Genomic DNA, 16,021 nt, shown 5'->3' with positions numbered 1-16,021 from the left:
AGAAAAAAAGATCCAGATCCTATTTAATAAAGTAGATATAAAACCATCATTGTGAGTGAATAAAATTTAACCAAGTGTTTTAAAGACATTTGAAGGAAAAATTGTATGCTTCTTGGTCAAATCATGAAATGTATCATTTCAAACGAAAAACATGTTCAAGTGTGACAGACTGCATGTATGAGTCCACAAGGACTTTCCTGAAGTCCTGGGAATTATGAATTGAGTAGGTCTAACTTCAGAGAGCACTTTTCAATCCTATCAACCCTCTATAAAAGTTAAAGAAAATAGTCAGTTTATGTAAGGGAAATTGCCTAGCCTATATTTCTTTGAAAATTAAATAAGACAATGAAGGAAATGGAGAAACCACTGACATCAACCCCTTAGATTTTTGAAAGGCATTTCACAAGTTTCTAAACAAGGGAATTTCTTTATAAATTATTATTGGGATAGAGACACTCAGTCAATGACATGAATAGGGAGTTCCTGAAGAAATATCAGATTAGGAATAGGGACCCTTTCTATAAATCAACAGAGTCAGGGATCTCTTAGGTATGCTATAGAGCCCACAAAAATGAGCATATGTCAATACAAAATTTCATGTGAAATTTTAGGGTTTTCATTAGATCTTTAGATTCAGGGATCACTGGCCATGCATCTATGTTTTCAAAATTGAGACCAACATTATTTAACATGTCTATAACTACTGTTTAAAAGTTGAGTGCAGAGTGAATCCTCTGTAACCTTAAATTCTTGAGGAAATAATATATAAAACAATTGGAATTCACACAGCGTATCTCAAACATATAGAAAGGAAAGTGATAGGTAAGGAATATCATGTGAGCAAATATGTACAATAACATTCTGGTGTATTAGCAAGGCATTTATGTATATTATAAACAATGTCTCAAAAGGAATGGCCTCTGCCTTTGTGAATTGTAGTTTTGCCAAAGAAATGTTGAGATCCACCAGGAAAAGGCACTAGAGAAGAAAAGAATCTGAAACTAAAAATATGTTCTCTTTGGACAACACCTAACACAATGGCATATGTTAGGAAGGATGACAGTGCAAGAGAAGGTCTAGTAAAAGACAATTCAAACGATCAAGGGAAAACCACTTTAAGGTTTAGAAAAAATTAATCAATGATGGCTCCGTACTGAGTTCTAGGGCAAATGAAGATATTTGGGGAAGTTGTCTTAACTTTATACATTTGATTGTAAGGACAATGTGCTTTTCTACATCATCTCTGAAGCAACATTGGAAACATAGGGAATCAAACAAGTTTGACACAAGACATAAGACCTTGAAAAATGCCAACAGCATGCTAAAGTTTCAAATAAGAGCAAAGTGCACTTTCTTTTTCTTAAAAGAAAGGAATGCATAGCCAATAACCATGAGTTGATTCCATCTTCTGATTTAACAACTGATAAATTAACAGCTAATAAATGACTAAGTTCTAACAATAGTTTAATTGTATTCTTAACTTTATTATCCATGAATAAAAATTAGTGATGCGGTTTAAATGTAATATTTACTACGACTTAATGAGAAGCTTCTATAAACATAAAGTTATTCCTTAATTGACAGACTGTGGAGTTCCAAAATTTGATTCTGTTTTCCTATCTATGGTTAATTGAGCTAAGGAGAATTCTTCATTGCTTTAAGTTACTGCCATCAACCTAAATTTAAGCTCACAATATAATCTCATTAAGTATAAATTGTAACATATTACCTCAGCAAACTGAAATAATGGTGATTTCTGACGCAATTCAGGGGATTCTGAAACATCCTGCCTACAACTGCCAGAGGATATCTGAAACAAAGAAAAGATGGTGTGAGGCATCACAGGAATAGTTTCTGGAAGACAAGAGATGACAAGTGCCACCTATATCATTCCTATTTGAGGAAAGAAGTTTTCATTCCCCTAATTTGAGGCGAACTATGACAAAAAAGTAGTTCTAGTCTGCAAAGTTTTATACAAGGTGCTATCCAACAGCTAAATGCAGTAAAACAGGAGATGGACAAGACAATGCATTTTAGAAAAGTTCATATTCATCAAAGAGAATTTCTCCAATGATGTCCATTTTATCTTTTGGCTTTCTGCCACCAACTCCAAAAAAACTCTACTTCTTTCATGTTGTTTGTTTCCCCAATATTTTATATCACCTAACTGCATGAAAATGCAAATGAGATTTGATGATATAAACCTTCTGGGAAAGCAAAACTAAAGTCAAATTGTTTTCTAGGTGTTCGTGTGTCTATACACAAATGTTAATCACAGAAAAGTTACTACTTACCTAAGAGTAATTTCTTTCAAAACATGTTTTCTTTTGCACTACTCACTACACACACATTTAATGTTCTGCAATCTTCACTTGCCATCTTTATTATTAATAAGTTATAGAAATACCACTGGATTAAAAAAATTTTTTTTGCTATTTATTCAGTACTCTTGTCCAGACACACACTTCCTCTTTTATCGCATTGCTAAAAAGGACCTATTTCTGTATTTGGGTGATATAATTGCTTAGGAAGCCAAGTGTAATTCAAAAGTCAGGAAAGTCACGGAATGTTGAGAGAAGGATATTGTTATTCTTCTGATCTGACCCTTTTTACAGATTAAGAAACTTAGGACCAGAAAAATAAAAGACACCTCCCCTCCGCAACATTCAGTAGTCCCTTTATTCTCTATCTTTAGCACTTATCACAAGACATAAATATTTGTTTATTGTCCATCTTCTCCTGGGGCCCTAGTTTAATAAAGAATCCTCAACACTGCCTGCTCACAATGTCAACAAGTATTTTTTGAATAAATTAAAGTTGACACGTCTTCTAAATTCTAAATCAGTGTACCCTCTCCCCCTTTTCTAAATGACAATGTTAGGAAACCTTAGGGGAAAAGTTTCTTTCACTATAGAGGCAAAACAAGTTAAAAATAGTTTTTAATAACATGTTGCGGACAATAAAATAATCCAAGTTCATTGTTGCAAATCTGAAAAAAAATACAGAAAAAAATCATCTGCAATGCTATCTACAAAAGATAAGCACTGTCAATACTCATATATATTCTTCTAATTGTATAAGATAATTTTTCAACTAAAATGAGGTACTGTAATACAGTTAATGAATGCTCTTCTTTAAACAATACATTATTTTTCCTGTGTTATCAAACCTTTTCCAATGTATTTTAATAGCAGCATGTGATTATGTTAGGTGGTTGAATCCTGTGGAAACACCTGACAGTCACCCAGATTACGTTTCTAAAAATGGAGTCTCTCAATGAAGCTCTTCATTAGATACTGAAGATGTGTTTCTCAAATAGTGTCACAGGTCACCAGGCAGGAACCAGCATTTGAAATTTTATTTGTCACCTTTGGATTTGAAAGAGTAATGGTCACCTTCTTCTAATGATATTAAACTCCAGAGAAGAGTGCAGAACCTTTTGTTAATTTTCCACCTCTGGTCTGGATGCCAAAGCCTGGCTCTCTCACTGCCACTTGACTATTTGACAAATTGTATGCCAAATGGCCCAGTCCTACTCCCCAAGAATTTGAAGTCAAGGAGACAAAAAATGCATCAAAAAGAAAGCCAATGAATCCCGAAATTACTGGTCACAAAGAATTTCTTCATTGAAAAGAATACTTGGACAAAAAATAGTTTTATTTAGGAATGATGAAAAAAAATCAATACTCTCTTGGTTTATAAAGAAATCCTTTAAGTCTAGCTCCTAGATATCTTGGTAAATAATCAAAATTTTATTTAAAATCAACCTAGGACTAAATTAAGATTATAAAGAGTCTTAAAATTTAATAATATAGGTTACACAGGTGACAGAATTTTCGAAAGATATTTGGAATCTAATAGATTTAGGGTAGCTACACTGCATGCAGGTACCATTCGTGAGGAGATTAGATACCCTGTGGCTTAGAGATCATACGAGCTGTAAAAAGAAGAGTCAACTTTCTCTTCAAGTTCTGTTTATAAATTATCTGGCCATAATTACATAAGTCACAAAGTTTTAAAGTTAAGTGAGAACCTCTGCAAATCATTATTATGGACACTCTTAAACAAATTTGAATAGAGAATTCAAATGTAAATAATTATCAAGGCACTGTAATCCTGAATGTTGTATCAATTGTGCTATGCTATCAAAGAAGTCTACAGATGCAAGTTTGTGCCCACCATGTACCTGATGCATACTAAATGTACAACGAATACTCTGACTTAATTCTGTGTGTGTATGGATACAAAGAACTCAGTGACCTGGCCAGGAATCACACAACAAAGACTGACCAATGGCTAAAATAGTAGTAACAGAATCTCTAAGGCTATGCAACTTACTCTAGTGGACAATATCTCAAAATCTAGTTACTCTTAATTTTATTCATGAGTTTAAGGCATTAGTTACTCTTGACTTTAAAGCACTGTGGATTTAGTATATATTTTCAGGCTAGTGTACGGGCACAAAAGTAGGAGCCAGGAGAATTGAGTTACTACTAAGCTATGTGGTTAGTTGCCTCTCTAGTCCACAGCAGAATTAGAAGACACAATTCAGAAGGGGACAGGAGTAGGAGAAATAGAAATAGAATTGCAAAAGAAGGAGAGTTGCAAAAGAAACAATACCAGTAGCAAAGAGACACAAGGAGAAGACAGAAAAACTGTAAAGAATAGACACAAATGTTTTGTAAAGCACTGTAGTCTATCTAAAAGAAATTAGAGCAAAGAGTCTCTAAGTGTCTCCTGAAGGCTTCAGTTCACTGCAGCAATTAATATTTATTAACTATGGTTCTAAGTTGTCAAGATAAGGATAATTATAAAACATAGCCTTGATTAAAAGGCAGAAATGTGTGTGATACATGCTAGGCATATTTCCATCAAAAATCTCAAAATATAAATATGGTAGAATGACACGGAAAATGTATGTGGGTAGAATTTATTCTTGTGTGCTTGATAAATACGGCATCTAATGCAAGTGTGTATATTTGTGCATATACTGATTAATATACACATCTGGCAAAGAAATCTGGGAAATATCCACATAACAGAAAGAGAGTACTTTGCACAAAAGGCTCCTATTTAAGTATCAGAGGGTCCTGGGCCTAATTGCCTTGCTATTCGTATTTACAGTACTCTACTTATGACATGGGACATGCTTTTTATGGACAAACATCAATTCCTCTATCTCCATTCCTATGCTAGAATCAACTTACCTTCTAAAAATAACAGAATAAAAGAGAGTTAAAAATATCTTTTCACCAATTAAAAGGAAATAAAAGATACCAAATAAGCAGAGGTTAAATAAAGGGAGAAAAAAATGCCCAAAAAGTTGTTCCTAGAGTCTCTGAAATAATCCACAAAGCCACTAGGTGTAGCTATCTGCCCAAGAAAGAAACAGCTAATGGGATTTTTAAAAGCAAAATTTTGTTAACTTCTCTTAAATTCAATCTTCTCTATGATTTAGCTATAATTCTTAATAACTAAGAAAGGGGAATTATTAGCAAATGAAGAATTACAACAAAGTAGTATCTTCTTCCATAAGTATACTTCATATTGTGAAACCAGTAGATACAGAAATGTGATCCAGCCTCCCGATATAAAACAAGATCACACCAGTTAGATGCACTGTAAGTGCTTTGGAAAGCTAGATATTAGCAAGAGCCTGTTCCCACTTCACAAGGCACAAGACCACAGCTACACACAGTGGGATTCTGATGCACACATATGGTCAACAAAAGGGGTAAGTGCACCGGTTCTACCTGAACCATACATTTCTTCCCTTGCTAATCCAAACATTTGTTGATAGTCACTCCTTCAACAAATACACAATAAAAACCTACGATGTGCCAGCCACAAAGACTGCTGACTGCTTTTAAGCAGCTTACATTCCGCTAGTACACATTACATGATAGGGAATAAAATGGTAACTAAGGGAATGTGGCTTGTGATCCAAGTACAGGGGGCAGCTACACAGTTAAGAGGTACGTGCACACTGGTGAACTGCCACAGAGAAGCAGCCTTCACTCCTTCTGGGACAGGGAGAAGTCAAGATAGTAATGTGTGAGATATCCCAAGAAGAAGCACCAGAATTGCGGAAATGATGTGACAACAGCAGAAGGAAAAGTATGGAGGCAGGTGCCCTGTGTGTTTGCGAAACAATGACTTTCTCAGTATGGATGAAGAGTAGAAGCCTGGGAGTGTAGTGGGAGATGAATCGAACTGAGAGAAATTTGAATTCCATGTTACAAAGTTTGAAAATTAGGCTGAAGGCATTGGGGAACCAGCCAAAGTTTTCACTCAGTGGAGCAGCATGATGAGAGATACATAGTTAGATAATTCTGTCAGTGGAGTGCAGGATGACCTTGGCTGGGAAGTGACTGGAGGCAGAAGACCAATTAGAAGGTTAAAAAAATAAACTAGCTGAGATGTGGGGTTCCAATTAAATCAGAGATGGTATTTGCCAGGCCCCAGTAATTGCCTGGAAAGATGTCAGGGCTGAGGGAAAGGGTCGGACAAAGCCTTTCACTGAAAGAGGGAATTTGAAGAAGAAAGGTTTGGGGGTGGGGTGTAGGGGGTTGTCTTCTACAGGAGAGGGTTTGTGAGTAGAGGATTCCATTTCAGAGTTTAAGTATAAAGATCCCTTGTGATGCCAAGGGCCAGTGATCTGATTCTCGCCCTCATTCAGCATGACCCAGTCTTTCCTACAATTGGAGGCTTTCTTTGGCCAAGTATTCTATAACAGAGTACCTGAGTGATCATTTAATTTGCATTTAATATGAGATGTTAAATGAAGCTCTGAAATGGACTTGAGCTTAAACACAGGTGAATTAAATGTAAGCATATTACATCCAAGTTAGTCCCTTCAAAACGTTTTTGAGGATTAAAATAAAGCCACTCTTAATTAAACCTAAATTAGGTTAAAGAGAACCTGAGTAGTGAAGCACTGCACCTGGCGAGCTGATCTCAGGAATGAGCCACAGCTGAGAAGAACACTGGGTTACCTTGGGGAGCATAACCAGATAACAACGCATAGACCTGCACGCTCCCAAAATTGAGAGTACACGTCATGTGGCTGAAAGGAAGAATAAGTCTGTGGTTTCACTCAGGGCACCAGGGCTACCAGAGTATTCATCCAGCACCATTGAGTGAAGTTCTCCTATCATTATAAGCCATGTGACAGAGCACTACTATGGAGTCCGGAACAGACTCCGGGCCACTTCTACAAATCACTGCCATAGCAACTGAGACAGCAGCATCTCTCCTGCCTCAATTTCTTCACATGATAATGTAGTTAACAGTACTACTCTGCCTTCTTCCACGGACAATGTGAAACCAGAATGCAGCAGTGTATAAAAACATGCTCTCAACAGCACAGTGCCCACAACCGCCCTTCCCTTTTATCCTCGTGTTCTGCATCCTCCTCTTTCTATCCCAGCTCACTTGCAGCCCACCTTCCCCACCACCCTTTCCTACCACCTCTGGGAGACTAAAGAGCCCATGCAGTTTCATCACTGTCTTGAGCAGTGTGGCCTGGGAACTCAGCAAGGGTAGATGCTTCTTTGGGCCTCAAGCCCACACTGCTGACATATGGAAGAGGCTGGGCAAAATGGGCAGTGAACAGTGACTTAACCAGGAAGGAAGGAAGGAAGGAAGGAAGGAAGGAAGGAAGGAAGGCAGGAAGGAAGGGAGGGAGGAAAGACAGAAAGACAGAAAGAAACACAGAAAGAAAGAAGGAAAGAAAGAAATAAAGAAAGAAAGAAAGAGAGAGAGAAAGAAAGAAAGAGAAAGAAGGAAGGAAAGAAAGAGAGACCGGACAACAGTTCCAGCCAAAATGGGCAGTGAACAGTGACTTAAACAAGAAAGAAAGAAAGAAAGAAAGAAAGAAAGAAAGAAAGAAGAGAAAGCAAGCTCAAAAAGCCCATTTGCTATTTAATGTAAAATTTAAATATAGTGTATTTCCTCATCAGATAGGTTTAGAAGCTATGAAACTGTGAGAAGGGAATAAAAGCTTTGATGGGAAGGGGTAAGAGTTGGGGGGGTTGTGGAATTCAATGCATCTAAGTATAGTGGAATAGTCTAATTAGCAGCCTAAGGAAGGCACATATCAAACAAGCTCAAATGTACCAACAGGTATGAAAATAATTTCGCCTACTTCACTGATGTCAGAAATTATAATAAAGACAGGTGAGAACTTTCAATTTTATCGAAATCTATAGGTTTTAAAAACTTAAAACTCACAGTGTTTAAAACATGGACATAATCTTTCATTCACTTTACAAATACACTTGATCCTTGAATAACACGAGGGTTAGGGGGGCCAACAGGAGTCAAAAATCCATGTGTAACTTCTGACTCCACAAAACCTTAATTACTAATAGCCTACTGTTGACCAGAAACCTTACACATAATGTAAATCCTAGCACTGTGACTTCCTGGCTCTACGATCTTGGAGAGGCTATTTAACCTCTCTAGCCTAGTTTCCTCATTTATGAAATGGGAATAAGAATAATACACCAACCTCAAAGGGCTTGTTGGGAGTGAAATGAGATAATCAGCCTAAGTGCTTAGCATAGTGCCTGGGCCAGAAAGCATTCCTGAAATACCCCTGTAAAGGTCCAGCACAGGACACCACAGCAGAAGTGGCCTGAGCGAAGGTCAGGTGGGTGGGGGGCTGAAGGCCCCATATCCTGCATGAAGCCAGTCCTCCTGGGTTCAGATCTCAGTTCTGCACTTCAAGTTGCACAACTCTGAGCAGGTTATTTAGCCCTTCTGCTTCCACTTCCTCATTTAATGGTTTAATATTTACTTGTGAAGCAAGACTTAACTCACAGGATTGTTGTGAAGATCAAGAGTTACTCTTAAGTAATGCATTTAAGAACAGTACCAGGAATGAAGGAAGTGCTCAGTAAGTGATAGTTTTGTAACTACTCTGCAAGCAAGGAGTCCTGCAGTTTAAATCCTATCTTTGCTCCTATCTCAGTTGTTTGAAGTCTTCTGATGAATCAAGACTTAAACATAGAATACAATGAGAAAAAAAATTTTTTTTAAGAATTTTATTATAGAGTTTATAATAAAGAATATAACTAAATATAATCAAGAGCTATAATGCATTAACACTGGCAGAGCAATTATCAGGAACGAGAGGAATCAAATCTGGCTCAACAAATCAGGAAGGGCTCCTTGGAGGAAGTGAGAGATTGATATTACAAACATGAAGCAAAATCTATTGAATATTTTCAAAGTTCAATCATATAGAAATTTGGATAAACTGTTTTACTTTTGAACAGGCAGATGGTGATCAAAAAAATCACTCAGATTTCCTCTGAAGCCAGAAATACCATGTGAAGAATAAGCCCCTGTATCTTTTTATATCATTAGTTCCATGAGGGCAGAGACTTGTGTCTGGGTTTGTTTCCTGACGTGACTGGCACAAAGTAAGCATAGGCAAATAACTGTCATAGGACTGAATGTGTGCAAAGATGGCACACAGTTCCTACACTGTTCAATTCTTACGTGTGACCTGTACAGTCCCTTCATAATGGGGGTGTACCATCATTTGCTAGCATCTCCTCCACTAACTTCCATGCTAACTCAGCTACTCTGCTGAAGTCATACTTCCTACACAGTGTTTCTTCCCAGGTATTAAAAAGTTGTCTCCTTCTTGAGCACCTAGTGATAGAGAGTAAATTACAACTGCACTTTCCTACAAGTTTTCAATGGACAAAGAACTGCATGTGTGCGCACACACCTGCATGTGTGCATGCGTATATGCATGCGCTGTTGGTAACGCACACAACATCCTGTAGGAGCGATGCACGACATAACTTAAACTTTCAAGTTAAGTATGAAAGGCCTAGAATAACATAGGGTGATAATATTAGGGGCCTGCAGTAATGCTTTTCAGGCGTTTTCAGAGTTAAAACTACCTTACAGGTTTTATTTCATTAATCTTCATAGATGTCTTGAGGGTTAGAGGTAAGTGGGTATTATTATTAGTTCCATTTTACAGGATGGAAGGCAAAGAAAAAAGTGGCTTGATCAGAACTTTACACTTCTAACAAAAGAACTAGGCTTTCTAAAATCACAGAGCTAGGGGCGCCTGGGTGGCTCAGTCGGTTGAGGCTCCGACTCTTGATTTCAGGTCATGATTTCACGGTTCTTAGGACTGAGCCCCGCATAGATCTCTGTGCTGGCAGCCTGGAGCCTGCTTGGGATTCTCTCTCTCCCTCTCTCTCTCTGCCCCTTCTCAGTTCACGCACCCGCTCTCTCTCAAAATAAATAAACATTTTTTTTAAATAAAATAAAATCACAGACCTAAAATCTAATACATTTCCCACACATTTGAAAGTCTGCCTGGGGTTAAGTGTCTGACTTCGGCTCAGGTCATGATCTTACCAATTGTAGGTTGGAGCCCCAGTCCGGCTCTGTGCTGACAGCTCAGAGCCTGGAGCCTGCTTCAGATTCTGTCTCCTTCTCTCTCTGCCCCTCCCCCACTCACGCTCTGTCTCTCAAAAATGAATAAATGTTAAAAAAAAAAGTCTGCCTTCAGTTACAACTAAAAAGATAATGATGCCTTCAAACCTTTTTATCAGCTATGATTATCGTGCCTCACTTTTAAAATTTTCCATTACTCCCCAAACTATCCCTTCCGTTCTAGTTAAGATGACTTTCTGACTTTTTGGCGCTGACTTAGGTCCAATACTGAGTGTTGTCTTTTCCAATACTAATCCAAGCTGTTCTATATATAATGTGTTGACTAACAGTCCCTTTCACACTCTCTGAAATGCAGCACTCTCTGCCTTTATTTTGTAATTTAATTCAGCTTTGCATTTTTATTAAAGTAACAAATATAAAAAAGTATAGAAGATTTTTAGTCCTGGAGATCACTTCTACAAACTCTAGATCAAATAATCATTATAAACTTTATTTATTGCATTTTCATCTTTAGATAATAACTCCCTGATATAAAATGTAAGGGTTTAACTCTCTTTATGTAACTGCCTTCTCTTTAGCTCTTCCCAGAGTCTGATGTGAATGTTACTTTTTTTTAAATGTTAATTTTATTTTGAGAGAGAGAGAGGAAGACACAGTATCCGAAGAAGGCTCCAGAGCCTGATGTGAGGTTCGAACACAAGAACCCGAGATCATGACCTGAGTGGAAGTCAGATGCTTAACTGACTGAGCCACCCAGGTGCTCCTAATGTGAATGTTACTTTGATGTTGAACAGATGGGCTCCTCTGCAGCCCTTTGTAGGCCTATTTTCAGCTGATCATTATATTGTGTTTTATTGCTAAAACAACTTGGGTTTGGTTTCTGATTTAAATATGTTTGCTTAAATCTCATATTCACTGGTACCATCCTTTTCCGTTTCCTTCCCTCTTACAGGATTATTTCCTAATGAGACTTCTATGCTTACATTTCACTGGATCTCAATGCAGACAAGCTTAGTCCGGCATTCTGAGCCACGGGTCACTCCTTAGTGTCTTTCCTGTTAATATATCTATTTTCTTTCCTCATCCATAAATTAATGACAAACACTTAAAAAAGTTACTTAATGCATTTCAATGTGCTCTGGATATAAAGGAAGTAGAGAGCTAATCATTTATGTGAAAAATAACTGTAAATACAAATTTCATCCCTTTTACTTGTCAGAAAAGTTACCACAATTGAGGGGCGCCTGGGTGGCGCAGTCGGTTAAGCGTCCGACTTCAGCCAGGTCACGATCTCGCGGTCTGTGAGTTCGAGCCCCGCGTCAGGCTCTGGGCTGATGGCTCGGAGCCTGGAGCCTGTTTCCGATTCTGTGTCTCCCTCTCTCTCTGCCCCTCCCCCGTTCATGCTCTGTCTCTCTCTGTCCCAAAAATAAATAAAAAATGTTGAAAAAAAAAAAAATTAAAAAAAAAAAGAAAAGTTACCACAATTGAAACTGCAGAAGAAAGCCTGCCTCAATCACAGCAGCATGTAAAAATGTATACTTCAGAATGCAACAAACTTATTCTGGCAAATTCAGAGTTAATCAGGAGATTCAGGAAAAAGAGAAAATTCAAACATTTTCTTTGTCATTATTTCCCCACTGATATCTCAAGAACCTATAATTTCTCTCTAAAACTCTAAGACTACTTCAGATAGATGTAGAAAATATTATAGGCCAAAGAAGCTTTTAATCTGGAATTTTATTACTTCAGACATTGGAAGATGTTCAGATATATCATTTACATCTGAAAAATTATTATTTACAAGAAGCCTCGATACCTTCTAAAATTATTTTTTTAAAAACGACTATTAGTATATTAAAATTTCCACATTTAAAAATATAGACTTTTGAGGATTTTTTCTATGTAGTTAGGTTTCAGGATAATGAACAAAGGAAACTCTCCTCCCTCTAAGAATAATATTTCAGAATAAGAATTCTGTCATGCCATTTTAAAAAGCCAATATGATTAGACTTTTCCTGTGGCAGAATTTTTGTAAAATGTCACTTTATTTGACTGGTCTTACCTCATAGTGTAAACAGACATCACAGTAATTGTTCCAAATGTCAGCAGTATGAAATTTCTGGAACTCTCTCCTTATCTCATTATCCTGATAATTTTCTTAGGAAAATGTAAGTACATATTTACTATATTTGTCTTACGGTCATCATCTGTCTATGTACATAGAGTTGTATATACATAGAGCCCCTAAAGTTGTACAACCACATTTGTATATCTGGAATAAGACTAGTCTTTGCACAGAAAATAGGTGCTAAATGGAGTACACTGATATATTGGATAGGAACTCTCAGAATGAATCATATTTAGACATAGGTTAATTTTGTACAATACTCACTGCTTAATTGTTTCAGTATCTCAAGACTAGTTTCAATAATGACCTAAATATATCTCTGAGATGAGAAGTAGGAAAAATGAAGAAGGAGCTGTATTCTTAGAAGTGGTTCTTAAAGACCTAACTGCTGGCAACTTCCTCCCAAGGAGCACGGATTCCCTTCTCCTACATGGTTCACTTCTTCAAGTAATTTACCTTTTCAAATTTGTTTAGCTTGAGAATTCTCAAAATAGCTCCCATTCCTCAGAAATAAAAGGTTGACCAATGCACTGTTTAAATTACTTGTGTCAAAAATCTGCTCTTCTTAAAAGGGAGGAGAACTTCTCACTGAGAAGAGCCCAAGAGGTAAACTTTAATCAAAAGTGGGGGGGGGGGGAAGGGAGGAAGCAGTCTTTACTATTTTTATCTATCTGTAAGTTCTATGGATGGATGTTTATTTATTTAAACATGTTCCTGAGAGTTAGAAAGAATGGTAACAGAAGTTGGGAAGAAAACATCATTATAGTATAGTCTGTTAGAAAAGGTGATGCCAACTTTAACAATACAGCACATTCTTGGGAATCATGAGTCATACTGTCTTGAAAGGTCAAGTGTGCATTAGTATTCCAAAATTCAGCGTGGGATTCATGCTTGGGATACTCTACACCTAAGTGAGAGTCAGTCTGGTTCCTATTAGGTAGCAGCCATGTGTCAGAAAGGGAAATGACTTCCTGAGAATTCTAGTGTGTCAGGAAGTAAAAACATGCTGAATAACAAGTATGTAAAGGCACAAAGTGACATGTCAATTTTTTTCAGCTAGAGATTAGTACCACGTAAGTAACTACCAGAATACCAGTTTACATATTCTTTTGCTACACTGAATTGAATGGAATCAAAATAATTATGTTAAACTGAATATACGGTCACCAACTATGGATCACAAATGTAAACAACACATAATAATGGCCTTTGTGATATAAGTATCTTACATGGTATCTTCTAAAACCACTATCTGAATGAGTCCACTGTATGGCATACTGGTAACTTTTTAAAAAAGTAGAAAATACATGTATCTGCAGTAGAATGAGATGCCTGCTATGTTGCTGTAAATAGCGATTCTGGTTGGGCTTGAAAAATCTCCATCTCAAGTAGCTGACGTCGGTAAAACAATATGACCTGCAGGTTAATTTGTCTGGCCTCTGTTAAATGGCCCTGGAAAAGCAAGAAATTTCACAAATGCAAACTATGCATGCTTAACTGCTACTACCTGCCCATAAAAACCATACCTAAAAATGTTTTGTAAAAGCAGTCCAGAAACTGCAAGAAAATAAGAGATCATAAAACCAAGGTCATGAGGGCCTGGGTCCTTTTTGTTTTCCATTTTAAAGAATAAAGCAATCTTGGAGTGCCATGTTTCATACACAGGAGTCTGGATTTATTCAGGTACCAGAGAGATTGACAATTAAACTCTCATTTTTTCACTAGCAAGTCTACATGAGAACATCACAAAAAACAGGGTATGTTATGAGTAGATGGAATGAGTCCTAGGACCTGCCCTACAGACCATGACACAATCATGGCAGATGCTAACATTCGGTATATTCTGTTTCTTTCTCTCAGGTTCACAGAACCTCAAAAATCTGCACCTGACTTGTTTGTGTCCTCTTGGACTTATTTATACCACTACTGTTATACTCAAGGCGCAATACAAAGCACAAATAGATCTTGACAAAAAGAAAAGAAAAAGAGAAGTAAAGTTTGCTTATGAGCTATAAACAGTGAAACTAAAAAACATTGTGAACAGAATACAGATGTCTGTGTTTTCAAGCCCCAGCGTGAGCAGAGCGGTCAGGGATGAGGACCACCTTACCTCTGATGTTCCAAGAGCATGTTCTCCAGCTAAAAGTAGCATGCTCAGGCCTCCCATCTGAGTAGGATCTAAAAAAGTCAACAAGAAATAAATCATCAATCCACAAGCATGAGGTACATACAATCCACAGAGTCGAAAGGGAATACTAACAAAGACTCAATCCAACAGAACCATATATAACTTTTTATAGAAAACTTTCAAAACTCTTTATATAGCAATAACCTAGCATATATGTGCTTAAGTATGTACTCATACTTTTGTGAGCCTTTTAAATTCAACTGTTGTCCCACCATTCCAACATAACCTGTTCTTCAGTTCCATAGCTGTTTAGAATATGAATTATCTTCTCATGTGATGTTTCGTGCCTTATTGAATGGGGAATTTAGATGGATTAAAAAAAACAAACCAAAAGAGTACTTATACTTAATGTCTACGAAGTTTGATATTGTCATTCTCAAACTGTTATTTCTACCATGTAAAATTAGGGCTGATACAAAAACCAGACTATATGAGAAACTACAGAACAGAGACAAATTTTATAAATGGGCCTTCCAAAATCTACTAGTGGGCTTCGTTGAAATAATCTTTCTCTAAAACTTTCAAAAACAAATTTATACTAGATAATTATGTATTTTTGATATTTTAAATCTTAGGAGTATAGTCAGGCCCTTCTTTGAAATACTTTTAAGATTTTAAATGAATCCTTTTTATATTAGTGAAGGTCTTTATTCTCTTCCTTCAATAACCAACGGAAACAAAAGGACAAAATAAAAACAGCAATGTGGTAGATCTACAATCCAGAGGTATAATTAAACAAGTTTTTTTTTTTTTTTTTTTTTAAGTAGACCTCATGCCCCATGCAAAGCCCAACATGGGGCTTAAACTCATGACATCAAGACCTGAGCTACAATCAAGAATCAGATGCCCAACGAACGGACAGAGCCACCCAGGCGCCCCTAAACAAGTAAAGGATTAAAAACAGTAACAGACCTATATCCTTTAAGATTATCTTAAATGAATTAAGTTTTAGATCTGCAATGAAATAACATATATGACAGTGCCTAACTCAGTGCCTGTCCTAGTGCATATAGGTCCTAAATAAATACGGTTTTATTTTTAGGAATCTCTCCTAAATTAAAAATGAGAATCAGAAGCGCCTGGGTGGCTCAGTTGGTTAAGCCTCCAACTCTTGATTTCGGCTCAGGTCATGACCTCAAGAGTTGTGAGATCAAGTCCCACACTGGGCTTCATGCTAAGCATGGAGCCTCCTTGAGATTATTTCTCTTTGCCCCTCCCCCTAAAAAATAAACAATTTTTTTTTTTTTTTAAAGAGAATCAGGCATACTCTTGCGTGA

At 37.0% G+C, this 16,021-nt stretch overlaps 1 protein-coding gene across 7 annotated transcripts in view; it reads right to left on the bottom strand.

The window, feature by feature from the left end:
* Window positions 1–16,021, bottom strand: part of BBX (BBX high mobility group box domain containing) — a 282,183-nt gene that overhangs the window by 62,890 nt on the left and 203,272 nt on the right. For all 7 annotated transcript variants that reach the window (XM_042955358.1, XM_042955354.1, XM_042955353.1 and 4 more), the window contains 2 exons: window positions 14,667–14,734; window positions 1,730–1,810 (listed from right to left, as the gene is read on the bottom strand). In XM_042955358.1, the coding sequence (XP_042811292.1) occupies window positions 1,730–1,810; window positions 14,667–14,734 (149 nt within the window). The remainder of the gene's footprint in view (window positions 1–1,729; window positions 1,811–14,666; window positions 14,735–16,021) is intronic.

This window comes from Panthera leo, chromosome C2 (genome assembly GCF_018350215.1).
Source record: "Panthera leo isolate Ple1 chromosome C2, P.leo_Ple1_pat1.1, whole genome shotgun sequence".
Lineage (NCBI taxonomy): Eukaryota > Metazoa > Chordata > Mammalia > Carnivora > Felidae > Panthera > Panthera leo.
Note: the sequence above shows the minus strand (reverse complement) of the source record. Positions and strands in the feature narration are given on the sequence as shown.